The 14,724-nt window shown below is 33.1% G+C and overlaps 1 protein-coding gene across 4 annotated transcripts in view; it reads right to left on the minus strand.

Moving 5' to 3' along the window:
- Positions 1-793: 793 nt before the first annotated feature.
- The window catches only part of CHD1 (chromodomain helicase DNA binding protein 1), a 74,955-nt gene continuing 61,024 nt past the window's right edge, over positions 794-14,724 (minus strand). For 3 of the 4 annotated variants that reach the window (XM_070045165.1, XM_030848423.2, XM_030848402.3), the window contains 5 exons: positions 13,040-13,218; positions 5,598-5,694; positions 4,580-4,631; positions 3,853-4,063; positions 794-2,317 (listed from right to left, as the gene is read on the minus strand). In XM_070045165.1, the coding sequence (XP_069901266.1) occupies positions 1,972-2,317; positions 3,853-4,063; positions 4,580-4,631; positions 5,598-5,694; positions 13,040-13,218 (885 nt within the window). In that variant the 3' untranslated portion in view covers positions 794-1,971. Of the gene's footprint in view, positions 2,318-3,852; positions 4,064-4,579; positions 4,632-5,252; positions 5,477-5,597; positions 5,695-13,039; positions 13,219-14,724 lie in introns of those variants that run through there. The other variant, XR_009563437.1, reaches the window with a different exon arrangement.

The raw sequence follows: 14,724 nt of genomic DNA on the forward strand, positions 1-14,724 counted from the left end.
GTGATGAATTAAAAATGCCAACCCTGATCTGTTTGCTATGTTAATATTATGATTTTATTAAGCATTATAATTTTTTATTAATGCGATCTTATAGAATAAAGTAATCATTTATACTAATAGTGGAAAAAAGTGAAAAAGCTTAAAAAATGTGTACCAGCACTAAACTGTTTTATCACTTTTATATTTAATTATAATCAGATGTTTTAAAATTTGAGTTATTTCTCTTGTTACCTGACATACCAGGAAAAGACATTCAGGGTAACTCTGGGGCGGGGGGGATAAAGAAGCTCTGTTTTGTACACGTAGTGTAAATTTTAGACCTAATTGGATAAAAGGAAAATATTAAAAAATATATCTATGGACAAATTTCTGTACATCACTCCCACAGCTAATCAATAGATACATTTAAGAATATTATAGGAATATATCAATACACTTATATTTGTCAGTTAAGGTTCAAATTTGTTAGATCACAGCACACATCCAAGAATGTACGCCACATGATTAAAAAATTCCCACTGAATATAACAAAATAAAAAAATCTGTAAATAAATATAAGGCATTCTAAAATAATATCTGCAGAAAATCGAGTCCAACAGATTTCTATGATCTAAATTTTACTTCATAGATTCATATATTCTTCAAAATAGATTTAATTATAGTGCTACACATTAACAATATTCAACTGCTTATCAAAATATCCTTTTCTATAAGCTAAATGTTACTACTTAAAAAAAAAAGTTAAGTGCTTGAGGGAATAAGAATGCAGCAGAAAATTACAGGAGCCCACATATCCTTTTTCTTAAATTTAATTTGTCATATATAAGGTTTTTATATACAATCAGTGTGCATTGTAACAGTTTTTATTAAAAGTCAATCAAGTTTATCTAAAATGTTACCTGGCTGCATAGCACATTTGACATTATTGCCCACATGAAAAGGAAAACAAATGGATTTACAATAACTTTTGGCCATTTGGATTCTGAAAGTGTTCATACACCTACCCTTTTAAACCAAATGCATCTGAAAAAACTGTTTCCAGAGCATGCAGTTTAGATTTTACATTATCATCTCACCATTTTGTTACACAATATTGACTAAAAAAGGGAAAGGAAAGAAATAACATGTATCTAATAAAATAGTCAATATAAAAAGGACTAATGGAATTAAGTGGCCCCTTTCCCCATTTTTTTACATTCTAAACAATGATTCCATCAAGACAAATCATTAAAAAGTGTTATTACACTGATATATATATTTTTAAATGATAAGAAGGCCTGAGTTGGTAGGGAAAGGAACAGTCAAAAAAAGCCTGAGAAGGGGAAGGAAGTAAGGAAAGCTCATTTAATACATTTACAGTAATTTACAGCCATTGTTTGTGTGTGTAAAAAGGCATAATAATAGATCACAAACAGGAAATTCCTGGCTATTTTACAGATATAAGTACAGAATTTAAATATTCAAGCTTGTGATGAAAAGCGGCAAGGTGGTCGCAGTGTACATGTAAACAAGTAGCTTTGGAAAGTGAATAAAGTCCTTGAGTGTGTTTTCTTTATTAAGAAAAGAACTCTCTTTCATTCCTTCCTGAAACAAGATCACAGGTCAGAGTAAAGTTCATATACAAACATAATTTAAATGGATGTCAGTCTAAAACCACTGACTTAAAAACAGTTTTATCCAGCCTATATGGAAGGGCAGTGTTGAGGTCCCTGTAATAGTAAACATTTTCCATTTCTTTAAAAAAGAAAAGAAAAAGTACTACAATATTTGTAGTACAGTGCAGCATAATCCTTAAATATAAAAATAGTTTCTCTTCTGTTGGGATAATAGACCTTGCATCCTGGAAAGAAGTAACAATACTGCTACTGATAGAAGATCTGTTTATATCTTTCAAGTCATGTAAGGCAATTACTGTATTGGTTTATGATATATGGCTAAAAGAAAAGTCCAGAAAGACACTATCAGTTTTTGTTATGTTTTCCGACTACTCCAGGTATGCTCAGGTGTACTTCTGTGTTCAATTGAGTGTTCAAATGGAGATCTGGAGCCATAAGGAGACCTCTGATCTAGTGGTGATCTAGAGCCACTACTGGAAGCTCTATGGTCCAACTGCCAATCTGAGTGATACCTATAATCCCTGGAAGATTTATGGTGTGTATATTCAGAACTTGACCGATGGTCTGAATGCAACCGATGATCTGAATGAGAACGATGATCAGAATGAGTTCTGTCTTTTAAACTTCCTTCCAAATTTGACCTGTGGTCTCTACTCCTGTGATCATCCAGTTTTCTGTGTTTCTCTCTATCACTATAGTATCTAACAAAAGAGAAATTAGGAATTTTAGTTAAATTAATAATGCTAATTAAATGTTTCCAAATAAAATCTTATTAAAAATAAAACAAAATTGCTTTAAAGCATACTTTTAATTGTATACAAATTCAGTGTTTCATCACAAAACTTTATAAGTGAGCTTAAAAATCACTGGAAATATCTCTGCCTGCCTTTGGAAAAACTATTCCATTCATTAAACTAAAGTGAAACCATACAAAGCACTTCAGGTAGCATCTAATTTCTCATGCTCATTTTAGATTGGTTGCTACTTTTTATTCTATGCATCATTTGTCTTAATACATCTTAACTATCTGAAAGTTGGAATTAAGGTAACTACATGAATCTAAAATACCCCTGAAATCAGAGCCTTTTATGAACCTGTAAGCAGGAAAAAAAATAAAAACCTCTAAAACAGTCTATGAAATAAATTTGTAAAAGAGAATTTTTATTGGTTGGTGATGCCTATTAAAAGCTTCCTTAATTTGATTACTTATATAGTAAGACTTGATATATGTCATTGTGAAATTTACTCCATACATAAATGCAGCAGTTGGCTAAAAAAATTATGGCAGTTTAATGAAAAGTAATCTCTAAAATGTTTGCCTTTTCAAATAAAATACACCAAACATAATTTAATGGTTTTTGGTTCACAAAAGGTCCTTATTATAAACAATATAAATTGTTATATAAGTCTGTGAAATTACAAACATTTACCACAACAAATATGGCTTTTCCTTTTCATTGTGTGCCTTTTTCCAATTTTAAGAGCCATTATACAATTGACATGTTTATAATGTGGCTGTGTGTCTCAGAAATTACTGCAGTGAGCACAACTAAAATACAAAAAAACCTACTCATTTCCGTATTTCTGATCTTTACTTTTACTCTTCTCAGTATTTTTGTTTGGCTTACAGTAATGATCACTATAATGAAAATATTCCCTTACCAACAAAGGAGTAAAATATATTATTATATTCCAGTTATTTACTACTTAAAGGCTTCAAAAATATAATAATATATGGAGAAAACTTCCTGATTTCAGGACTATCTCAGATTGCTTTAAGTTTAACCTCAATGAATTGTTTTCACATAAATTAATTATTCACATAAATATTAGTTTTTTTTAATGGAATAGAATGTAGAATTCACTACCACCTCACTTCAGCCACAGTCCATCAGTCTTTTATTTTACCTTACTTACTACATTTTGAAGAGTATTTGAGCCAATATTCTCCCAAACCAGAATAATGAATCCCATGACTTACAGAACTCCCTACACTAAACTTTTTCTTATTGTATACTTTGATCTTAAATTTATAATTAAAAATCCATTTTTATAGAGAAATTCAGCTCTTAACCAAAAGAACTATATTTCAGTTTTTCTTATTTACAAACAAAACCTTTACCTTACATAAGACTTATTTTGATTACCTGAAGACTGAATTGGCTGATAAAGTCAAATACAACAAATAAAATAAAGAAGACATCAATAAGCAAAATTTTAAAACTGTTAAGTTTACCTGCTGTCTTGCTTGTAGTGATCCCAATCACGATGATCTTTACCATTACTAAAAGAAGAATAGGGTCTTTTCCTAGAGTCACTCTTTTTATAAGAATCTCCCTGATGTCGGTCTTTATGATGATCATGATATTGAGATAAGTGCCTATCAGATGAGTAACTGTCCCTGCTGCTATCATCATGATTTGTATTCTCTTTTAATCTTTCCACATCTGTTAGATAGAAGTGTCCAACTTTTGTTAATGACTTAAAAAAATACATGGTAAACAAAAGTAACTTCACTGCTAGATTATAAGAACTTTTCAACTCCAACTAACAAAACCAGTTCTCAAATACAGGCAGTTACAGCATTTAGAAATGGCTTTACAAAAGCCACACTAAGGCTTACAAATAGGTTACTTTAATCTGCAATGTGAACAATCACAACCGAAAAGTGTAAGGCCCTTTTCCTTCTCAGACTATACTTTTGTGACTCTTACACAGAAAGAATACTATTATTCCAAATAATGTTTTTTTAAAAATATGTTCATTTCAACAATTATTCTATAATTTTCTAGAAACTGGTAATAGGTTGATTTATGGGAAAGTTAATAATAAGCTAAAAAGGATTATTAAGATACTAGATACAATATAATAACATGGGTATATATCATCTAAAACACCCCCCGCCAAAAAAACCCCCCAATTTTAAAATTTACTTTCCAAAACAATTAGCAAGACTGACTTACCTGGATTTCTAATCACTTGAGTATTCAAGTTGCTGTTCTGGTCATTATTTTGCTAAAATAAATGCACATAGGTAAGAATCTTTTAAGTGGCTTCAAACACCCTTATAAAAAACAGGATACAGAAAACCCTTATGCTAAAAGAAGTTCTCACTTAAGATATTAGAATGTATAAATGTAATATTTGCAGATATTTTTTAAAAGTATAAACTATTTGTCCCATGACTTTTTAAAAAGTTTGACTTTGAAATAATTTTAGACTTACAGAAAAGATGCAAAAATAGTACTGAGGGTCCCCATATGCTTTTTATCAGATTCTCCTACTGTTAATATCTTATATAACCATGGTATAATGATCAAAACTAAATAATTAATACTGGCACAATACTATTAACTGAACTACAGACTTTATTCAGATTTCACATTTTTCCACTGAGATCCTTTTCCTCCAGAATCCAATCTGGTACTCCATTACACTCAGTTTTCATGTCTTCTTAGTTTCCTCCAAACTGGGACAGCTCTTTAGGTTTTTCTTGTCTTCCATGACCTTGACACTTTTGAAGAATACTAGATAGCTATTTTATAGAGTATTTCTCAATTGGGGTTTATCTGATATTTTCTCATGATTGGATTGAAGTGATGCTTTTTTGCCAGGAATTCCACAGAAGTGATGTACCTTTTTCAGTACACAGTGCAGGGGGTTCATGATGTCAGTATGTCTTATTACTGGTGACATTAACTTTGATTGCTTGTTTAAGGTGGTGTGAGGCAGGTTTCTCCTCTACAGAGCTATTATTTTTCTCTTTGTAATCAATAAACATCTTGGAGGAGATACTTTTAGACTATGCCAATATCTTGTTTTCTTGCCCACTCATTTTAGCTTCCCTTGGAGGATCTTACCTGCAACAAATTTTATTGTGAGATTTTCTATTTCCTTTATTCCTTCTACATTTATTAACTGAATTCTTCTGTAAGGAAAAATGTTTCAATAACATAAAGAAAAAATGATGCATTCATTTACCTGAGATTCCTGCCGTTTTTTAATAGCATGCTTATATAATTTATGTAATTTTCTTGCATCAAACTCAGTAAACTTAGATACAAAAATCCACAGGTTTCTAGAAGAAGAAAAGGCAAGTTAGTCTGGTGGAAAATATTTAGCTTTTTAATGAAATCCCTTCCCTCTACACAGAAATACACACATCTTAGCCCTCTATGGAACAAGGTCTCAGGAGATTATTTCTAGCACTTTTTTTAAAACTTCATATATGGATAAGATTCCAAATAAAACTGGACATTGTTAACTTTTACTTCTCTTTCAAATTCCTTCATTTTACAATCTTTGGATTTGAAAAGTAGTAATCAATCCTAATTTGAAACCAAAGGGAAGTAAACTTACTTACAAATCAGGAAGGGACTCATACTGTGGTTCAGATTAGATACAAAAGGAATAAACTATGTTAATAGTTTGAGTAAAGATACCATCAGATAATATGGATTAAGCCTGTGAATTAAAGGTCCTGAATAATGCATTAAAAAGCAACTGTCATTTTATAATTGTGATGTAATCGTCATGAGAGTAACATGATCAGACACTATAAACCAAGGACAGTATTGTATCTTTAAGTCTCTCTTCCCATCCCAAGGCTGGGATCAGTAATTGATCATGGTACTCCTTCATGATAAATTCAGATGCAGTCTCTGAATCCTTCTCAACACAGCTTCCTCAGAGGCACTAATAATCAGTGACACTTGAATTGAAGTCTATCTGCCATCACTGAAAAAGTAACAGCTTCATATATTTACAATTTTTTCTTGAACCACTAGCTTTACAGTAGGTATGTTAAAGATTTTGAATCTTGCTTATATAAACAGAGGAAAGAAATTACTAATTAGCCAATGATGGAGGTTTAGTGGACTACCCAATATCAACATCTTTGCTGAGTCAAGCAATAGATTTTTTTTTTTGCGATACACAGGCCTCTCACTGCTGTGGCCTCTCCCGTTGCGGAGCACAGGCTCCGGACGTGCAGGCTCAGCAGCCATGGCTCACGGGCCCAGCTGCTCTGTGGCATGTGGGATCTTCCCAGGCTGGGGCACGAACTGGTGTCCCCTGCATCGGCAGGCGGACTCTCAACCACTGCGCCACCAGGGGAGCCCCAAGCAATCGATTTTAAGTGATTTTTAAAAAATAATAAACTCTGTGTTGTGTGAATAATGACTTCCCAAAAGAAAGCCATCTCTCAGGATATTAATGGAAGAAAGAAGGCCTAAGGAAGCAAAAATTCTTAGCTAGAAAATAACTATTCTCATCCTTTTTTATGGGAGAAATAAAGTTATACAGAAGCACTTAATTGGGGGATTTTTTTTTAAGATTTATTTGTTTATGGTTGCGTCAGGTCTTAGTTGTGGCATGTGGGATCTTTCGTTGCGGCGTGTGAGTTTTCTCTTCTCTAGTTGTGGTGTGCAGGCTCCAGGGTGCATCGGCTCTGTAGTTGCAGTGCGCGGGTTCCAGAGAGCGTGGGCTCTGTAGTTTGCGGCATGCAGGCTGTCTAGTTGAGGTGCGCAAGCTCAGTAGTTGTGGTGTGCGGGCTTAGTTGCCCCACAGCATATGGGATCTTAGTTCCCTGACCAGGGATCGAACCTGCATCCCCAGCATTGTAAGGCGGATTCTTTACCACTGGACCACCAGGGAAGTCCCAATTTGGGGATTTCTAAACAGCTGAGACATATTTCTCTCAAATACCAAGCATAAATTGCCTATGACTACAAAACATACATTGTTACAAAGGCTTGAATGAGATAACTGTATAAAGTATCTAACCTGTGTCTGGCTAGGTACTTTATACAGTTTTTATATTTTCAAAGCTCTTTTCTATTACTTAATTCCACAAATAACCAGCCAGGCACAGTCAATGTAGCAGACAATTTTTCAAATAAATGAACAAATGGGGTAATGAGGCTAAGTGACTTGCCTAAACTCATATAGCTAGGTAAGGCTAGAAGGCAGGGCTCTGGCTCCTAATTCTCTTTCCACTAAGATGAGTAATTCCCAGCCTTTTGATTTTGGACATTGATATGTGTGAAGAGCTGCTTGCTAGTAAACTCCTAAGTGTTAGTAAGTTTTGGAAATCAGAAATCTGTGAGTCATACAAAAATTGCAAAATTATCCCAGCATGTGTGCATACAGAGATGGATATCTGGTGATTTTCTAAAAGAATTCTTACCAGTGTTGTTAAGACAGTTGTGGCTTTCTCAAGTGTTTTCTTTCCTTTTTGTTTTATTAATTATAAATTACCATTTATAATTTAGTTTGTGACAGCTCTTTGCTTAACTGTGTATATGATGATACCTATTCCTCATCAATATTTTGATCTATAATTTTACAAAAACTAGACTATAAAATTGTACTGCAGTTTAAAGAGCAGTCACCCAAACCCTTATATTTAATGTGCATATGTGTGTGTAATACTCTCAAAATTTGCTTCTATAGTGATACTTCATATAGCCTGTAACACTGGGCTATTTAAATAAATTATGGCATATTAACAGGCATATCAAGTTATAAAGACTAATATTAGCAGGCTATTTTAAACTAATGGGACATTTTCACAATACATATGCACAGACTATTTTGTTTCTTAATTTTCAACATCATGAAAATTTTCATACAGCGAAGATAAAAGAACTTTACAATGATCAACCATATACCTAATACCTAGATTCTCTTATTAGCATTTTACTGTGCTTGCTTTATCACATATGATTCCATTATGTCCATCCCTCTGTCAATCCCTCTAGTTTTTGTTTGATACATTTCAAAGAAAAACAGGTATTAGTATATCTCCCCCCTAAATACTTCAGCATGCATATCATTAACTGGAGTCAATATTATTTAGTTTTTTCTTTTGAAACACTCTTTAGATTATACTACTCTCGGTAATCAATTATCAGTGAAATGAAAGAATGAAGAAATAGCTAATACTGAGTCATGAAAGCTAATTCTTTCAACAAATTTGATAAAAGTTTATCAGATAGCAGTTGGGAAAATTAAATCATTCCTAAATATAGTAAAATCCTTGTAATTTACATCTAACTTAATTAGCCAAATCCTATTATTATCCATTGTTTGACATTAAATTAGAATAGCTTATTTAAAAAAGTATCAAAACGCTGATTAAAAATGGGCAGAGGAACTGAGTAGGTATTTTTCTAAAGAAGACATACAGATGGCTGACAGGCACATGAAAAGATGCTCAACATCAGGGAAATGCAAATCAGAACCAAAATGAGATATATCACTTCACACCTGTCAGAATGGCTATTATAAAAAAGGAAAAACAAGTGTTGACCAGGATGTGGAGGACATGGAGCCCTCATGCACTGTTGCTGGAAATGTAAATTGGTACAGCCACTATGGAAAACAGCATGGAGGTTCCTCAAAAAATTAAAAATAGAGCTACCATATGATCCAGCAATTCCACTCCTCCGTACTTTTCTGAAGGAAATAAAAACACTAATTCGGAAAGATATATGCACCCCCATGTTCACTGTAGCATTATTTTTACAATAGCCAAGACATGGAAGCAACCTAAGTGTCCAACCATAGATGAATGGATAAAGAAGTGGATCTCTCTCATTCTCTCTCTCTCTCTCTCACACACACACACAAATATTACACTGCCATAAAAAAGAATAAAATCTCGCCATTTGCAACAACATGGATGGACCCAGAGGGTATTATGCTAAATGAAATATGCCAGACAAATACTATATATTTCACTTATAGGTGGAATCTAAAAAAACAAAACAAATGAACACGTAACAAACAGAAATAGACTCACGGATACAGAGAACAAACTAGTACTTGCCAGAGGGAAGGTGCATAGGTGCATGGGCAAAATAGGTAAAGGGGATTAAGAGGTATAAACTACCAGTAAGAAAATAAATAAGTCACAGTGATGTAACGTACATCACAGGGAATATAGTCAATAAATACAACAACTCTGTATATTTACAAATCACTAGGTTATACACCTGAAATTAATAGTGTAAGTCAACTATATTTTAATAACAATAAAGTAAAATGCAAATTTGGTCCTGTTTAAAAATAAATGAAGTTAAAATTATGACTAATGTTCATGGGGTTCTATTAATTTATAAAATACTTGAGTTATTTATTAAAGATAAATGAGTGTAATCTGGTTTTCATTTTGTTACTACAACAAAAGGCTAAAAAAATCAGTATGTCTTTAAATTGTTAAGAATACTGTGTTAGGGCAGTGGTCACCAGATGATATTAAAACTTTCACTATTGGTATGACATTAACCTTGAAATAAAATTTATAAGCAAACTTAGAGAAAATTAATTAAATGATACCTGAGTGAAGTGAAATCCGCAGCAGCTGAGAAAATTCATCGCCTTTAAATGAATTTATAGACTATCTCTAGACTATCTACATTCTACAGTTAACTCAAAAGAGTAAAGAGGTAGGAATTAATAAACTGTGTTTTTATTAGTAATTAAATTTCTTTTTAAGAATACTTTTTTCCCTAGAAAAAACCTAGTTGAAATTAGATTCTGGTCCTAATTATATCACCTGCTGAATTGTGTGATCTTGGGCAAAACTCCAGACCTGCAACTAGCGTAAGAGTGAGCGCCTTGTTGTTAAAGTTCATGCCCTATGCGCCTCCTTGGCCATTACCCCAGTCCCAGCCCTACAAAGCTGTTCACCTGAGTCCATTTTTTTCTTCTGTAAAAATGGAAGTATTAACTATTAAGATTTCCTAAATACAGCATTTTTAAAAGGATCAATTAGAATGACGCATATGAAAGTACTTTGATATACAAACGAAACACAAATATACATTATTATGGTTATCACTTGATTGTAAGTGATTTTTAAATAAAAACTAGTGTTGCATTTCTTCACCAACTATTTGGCCAAAATATTTATATATAAACATCTATAAGCAAGAAATAAAGCAGATAATTATGGTTACTGTAAAAATTTGCTTAACGTCAACTGCTGTATAATTATGGGTGAAGTCCCTATCTTTAAAATTACAGGTAAGGTCTTGATCTTCCTTCCTTTTGTAGAATCAGTAATTGTAGTTGTGTTCTGTGGGTTGGAGTGGAATAGAGCAGGGTGGTCAGAAGTTCAACCTTAACACAAGGGACTCTCCCTTCTACATTTTTCCCCAATCTTTCTCTAAAGACAGCACTCAGACCAGAGCAAAAACTAATTTGCTTTTGAAATATTTTTCAATTGGGGTCTTTCTGTTCTTTCCCATTTAAAGGAATCTGGTATAACCAGAGACAGTGGCAGCAGGAATAAGTACCAAGGAATATGAAATCAAGGTAGATTGGGAGAAAAACAAAAGCTAATTTGCCCAGCTGGGTAAAAAGAGGAATAAAACCTTGGGAGAGGGCTTCCCTGGTGGCGCAGTGGTTGAGAGTCTGCCTGCCGATGCAGGGGACACGGGTTCGTGCCCCGGTCCGGGAAGATGGCACATGCCGTGGAGTGGCTAGGCCCGTGAGCCATGGCCACTGAGCCTGTGCGTCCGGAGCCTGCGCTCCACAACGGGAGAGGCCCGCGTACCGCAAAAAAAAAAAAAAAACCTTGGGAGGTAAGGGCGAACACAAAGAAAAATGTCTCCTGGCTATTTGGTCTCTCTTCTTTTAAAGGTTTTTTTACCCCCCTCCCCCATTTCCTAATAACAACCTAAACCTGAAATAACATCCAGTTGTATTAGTCGACATGTAATTTCAATGAGATGCTGCTTATTTCTAATCTAGAAAGCAGGTAAAATAGATATTCTGCCTTCTTCACAACATCAAAAATCTAAACTCTAATTATATTAAGGTTTAAAAACTGGTATGTAGTACACAAGTTTTGTCAGAGAGAAAATAAGCTCCTTTACACTAAAAAGTAGAAAATAACTTTAATATAATCCTTTAAATTAACTAAATTTAGCTTTAAAAATAACTCACTGCATTTCCTTTTTCCCTAATTTTATCACAGACAAGCAACAATCAAGAATATGTCTGGGAGCCACTGACAGAGAACATTTATTTAACTTTGGATCTTGAATATAAAAAGATAGAGGAATTCCACTATCTTCTCATTTAATCCTAGTATATATAATTAAACTCTACTGTATTCATGTCCATGTCTTGTGGTTCTGTACTTTAGGGGTCCCTGTATGAGTTGATAAGAGCTTGAGAAGGATGGAGTAATTCTATTTTATGGTATTTAAGGAAAGCATTAAGCTCCGGTGTATATATATTCCAACCATAAATAAAAGATTCAACTAGACACTATGAATAGTACTTTAGAATTATTGCCTCTCATTCTGCATAATATATCTTATCATTATCCTTCAATAACTGAAAAATATGCAGTGCCTTATCATTTTACACATGATAATACTGGGGGGCTCATAGATATTGGTAACTGTTTAAGGTCACAAAGCCAAAAATTAGCCAGGATGGAACTAAGCATGCGTATCTTGTGATGCCAACTCCAGTGATCATTCCATGTCATTATAGGCACATGACTTTAGGCTCTTCTTCATGTCTGTGAATGGTTTCAGTTTCTTTAGACATGAGCTCAGTTTCACTTGTTTTCAAAAGCCTAGTGATCACGATCAACTTCTATCTCCTCTTTCTAAAATGGGGGTCCTGGTTGAATTTAAGAAGAAAAGGGACAAGGATAGAAATTTTTTTTTTAACTTTTGTGTAATCATCATGCCTCCTCCAGAAATGTGTCATTAAATTTTTTGTTTTGATGTATAGCTGCACTACATGTAGCAAAGTAATCAGAAGGCTAATAAACAGATATCAATGACTGGTTTATGCTCATTTTATTTTTTTCCTATCCTGTCTAGTAGTCTGGCTTAACAGTGTCCTGGATTTGGTAATCATTAAGTGATTAGTATCATATCATAGCAGTTCAGATTTATAATTTTAAAACCAACTGTAACTTTAAAATCAATCAAATTGCTGCCACTTCTAAGATGAAGAGGAAAACAGAAGTCTGCATTTTACATTGCTTGAGGACATTGAGTTTTACAAGGCTTTAGTCATACTTAGAAGATGAATTGCTAAATTTATGTAACAAATTGGTATACCAACCTCTGAAGATATTACTGAGAATAATTTGGTAAATTGTGGAGATTTTTAAAAATAAAATGCAATTTGAATTTTAATGAAATGCCTTTCACTATTTATTTAAAGGCAGAGATGCTACCTGTGGTTTATCATGATGCACAATTAAGTAATCACGTATTTATAAAAAGCTTTAAAGTTAAAGGAAAAAGTGAAAGCAATCATCCTCAGGTTACCTTTTTAAACTTTTTGTTACCTAAACTTCAGAAGTAGAAAAAAAATTGAAATACAAGAGACAAATAGATGGTTACAAAATTACAAATTTAACACTTCCTGAAAAATACATCACTTACTTTCTCCACTGCTTGATTTGTTCAGGATTTGTATACTCTTTCAGACATTCCGTGATATGGTCTCCAATTTTTATTAAGCACTGTCTAGTATGTTCCAGTTGTTCTCTTTCTGAAAGGCCTTTCTCGGGCCTATCAAGTTGCTTCAAAGCTGCTTTGACAGGCCTCATTCTTTCTTTACACTTTAAAACAGGAAAATAAGAACACAAATACATGTATTAAAACCATGAATTCAACAAAGATCTACTTCTTTCAATCATACTTACTTACCTGAGTAAATATAGCATTGTCTAATGCTAAAACGAGCATTAAATCTCACCTCACAGCTCTTAAACATCAAGCATTTCTCCTTCAGACTTTATTCAGAAAGCAAGGCTTTCCATTATCATTTAAAATCAGTCTTTGCCTAAGTAAAAGCCTTGGATTTTACTTACTTTTTATAAAAATGGTTACTTTTTACACTGTAGAACACCATTCTAAACAGACTTAACGTTAAAAGATAACAAAATATTTCAGAGTATAACAATATTATGTATTGACTATAATATAGAATAAAATGTAAAAAAAGATCTTTATATATTGGCAAAGCTATTTTTATATATAAATACATAAATAATAATCTTTATATAATATATTGGCAAAGCTATTAACATCAATATAGCTAAAAGTATAAACTGTCTATTCCTGGGGCCGAAGTAGCTAATGATGAATTTTGCTTCTATCGTATTTGGGCAGTCAGGGACGTGGGGGTAGTTGATGGAAACCAACCTCTTCCTTGGCCTACAGAGCACTAGCATGCTAGTAAAAGGACAACACACCCAAACTGTACCATTCAGTAAAGTCCAATTTGTGTAATAAAAACTGTTAACCTTATACCAAAACCAGAATTAAAATATCACTAAAACAAACTGGAGATAAATTTTATTGTATACAAATGCAAAAACAACTTTATAGTAATTATATCCATGAGTAGCAAGTTGAGTTAGTTTGGGGAATGTAAGGATGGATCAACTACAGACAATATATTTAGTTGACCCAATGCCACCATTTATTTACATCACTGCTGTGAAGGGCCTTTCTTATTATCAATTAAGTGTTTATATTATATGTGCAAATTTGTTTATGAGTACTTTATTCTGTTTTATTGACCTATTTCTCCAAATCAGTTGGGAAACTTTCCATTTTGTCAGGAATAATTTAACACTGGAATCATTTATTCTTTAGTTAAAATTAGAACTCAGCCAAGCCTAATGTCTTCTTTAAAAAAGGGAAAATTTAAATTTCCTTTCTAATTTTTAGTGTTACTCATATTTGTTCTCTACATTTTCTGTTTCTTGTTCAATTTTCTAGTTTATATTCTGCTAGAAAATTATTTATTCAACATATGTAGGCTGGATACATACTATATTCTAGGCGTTGTTCTAGACCCAGAAAACAGAGTGGTAAATAAAACAGAGACCCTGCTTTTATGGAACCTGTAGTCTAGTAGGAGAATAGAGCCAATAAGTAAACAAGACATAGTGTTTAAGATGGTGACAACCATGATAAAAAAATAAAGCAAGAAAGAACAGGGAGCTTTCTACCTTACTTAAGCTTTCAGAGAAGGGTGATGCTTGAGCAGGTATCTAAAGAAAATGAAGGAGTAAGCCATTTCAAGCAGAGGGAAGAGCAAGTAAAAATGTCCTATA

Source organism: Globicephala melas, chromosome 3, assembly GCF_963455315.2.
Source record: "Globicephala melas chromosome 3, mGloMel1.2, whole genome shotgun sequence".
NCBI classification, from domain to species: Eukaryota; Metazoa; Chordata; class Mammalia; order Artiodactyla; family Delphinidae; genus Globicephala; species Globicephala melas.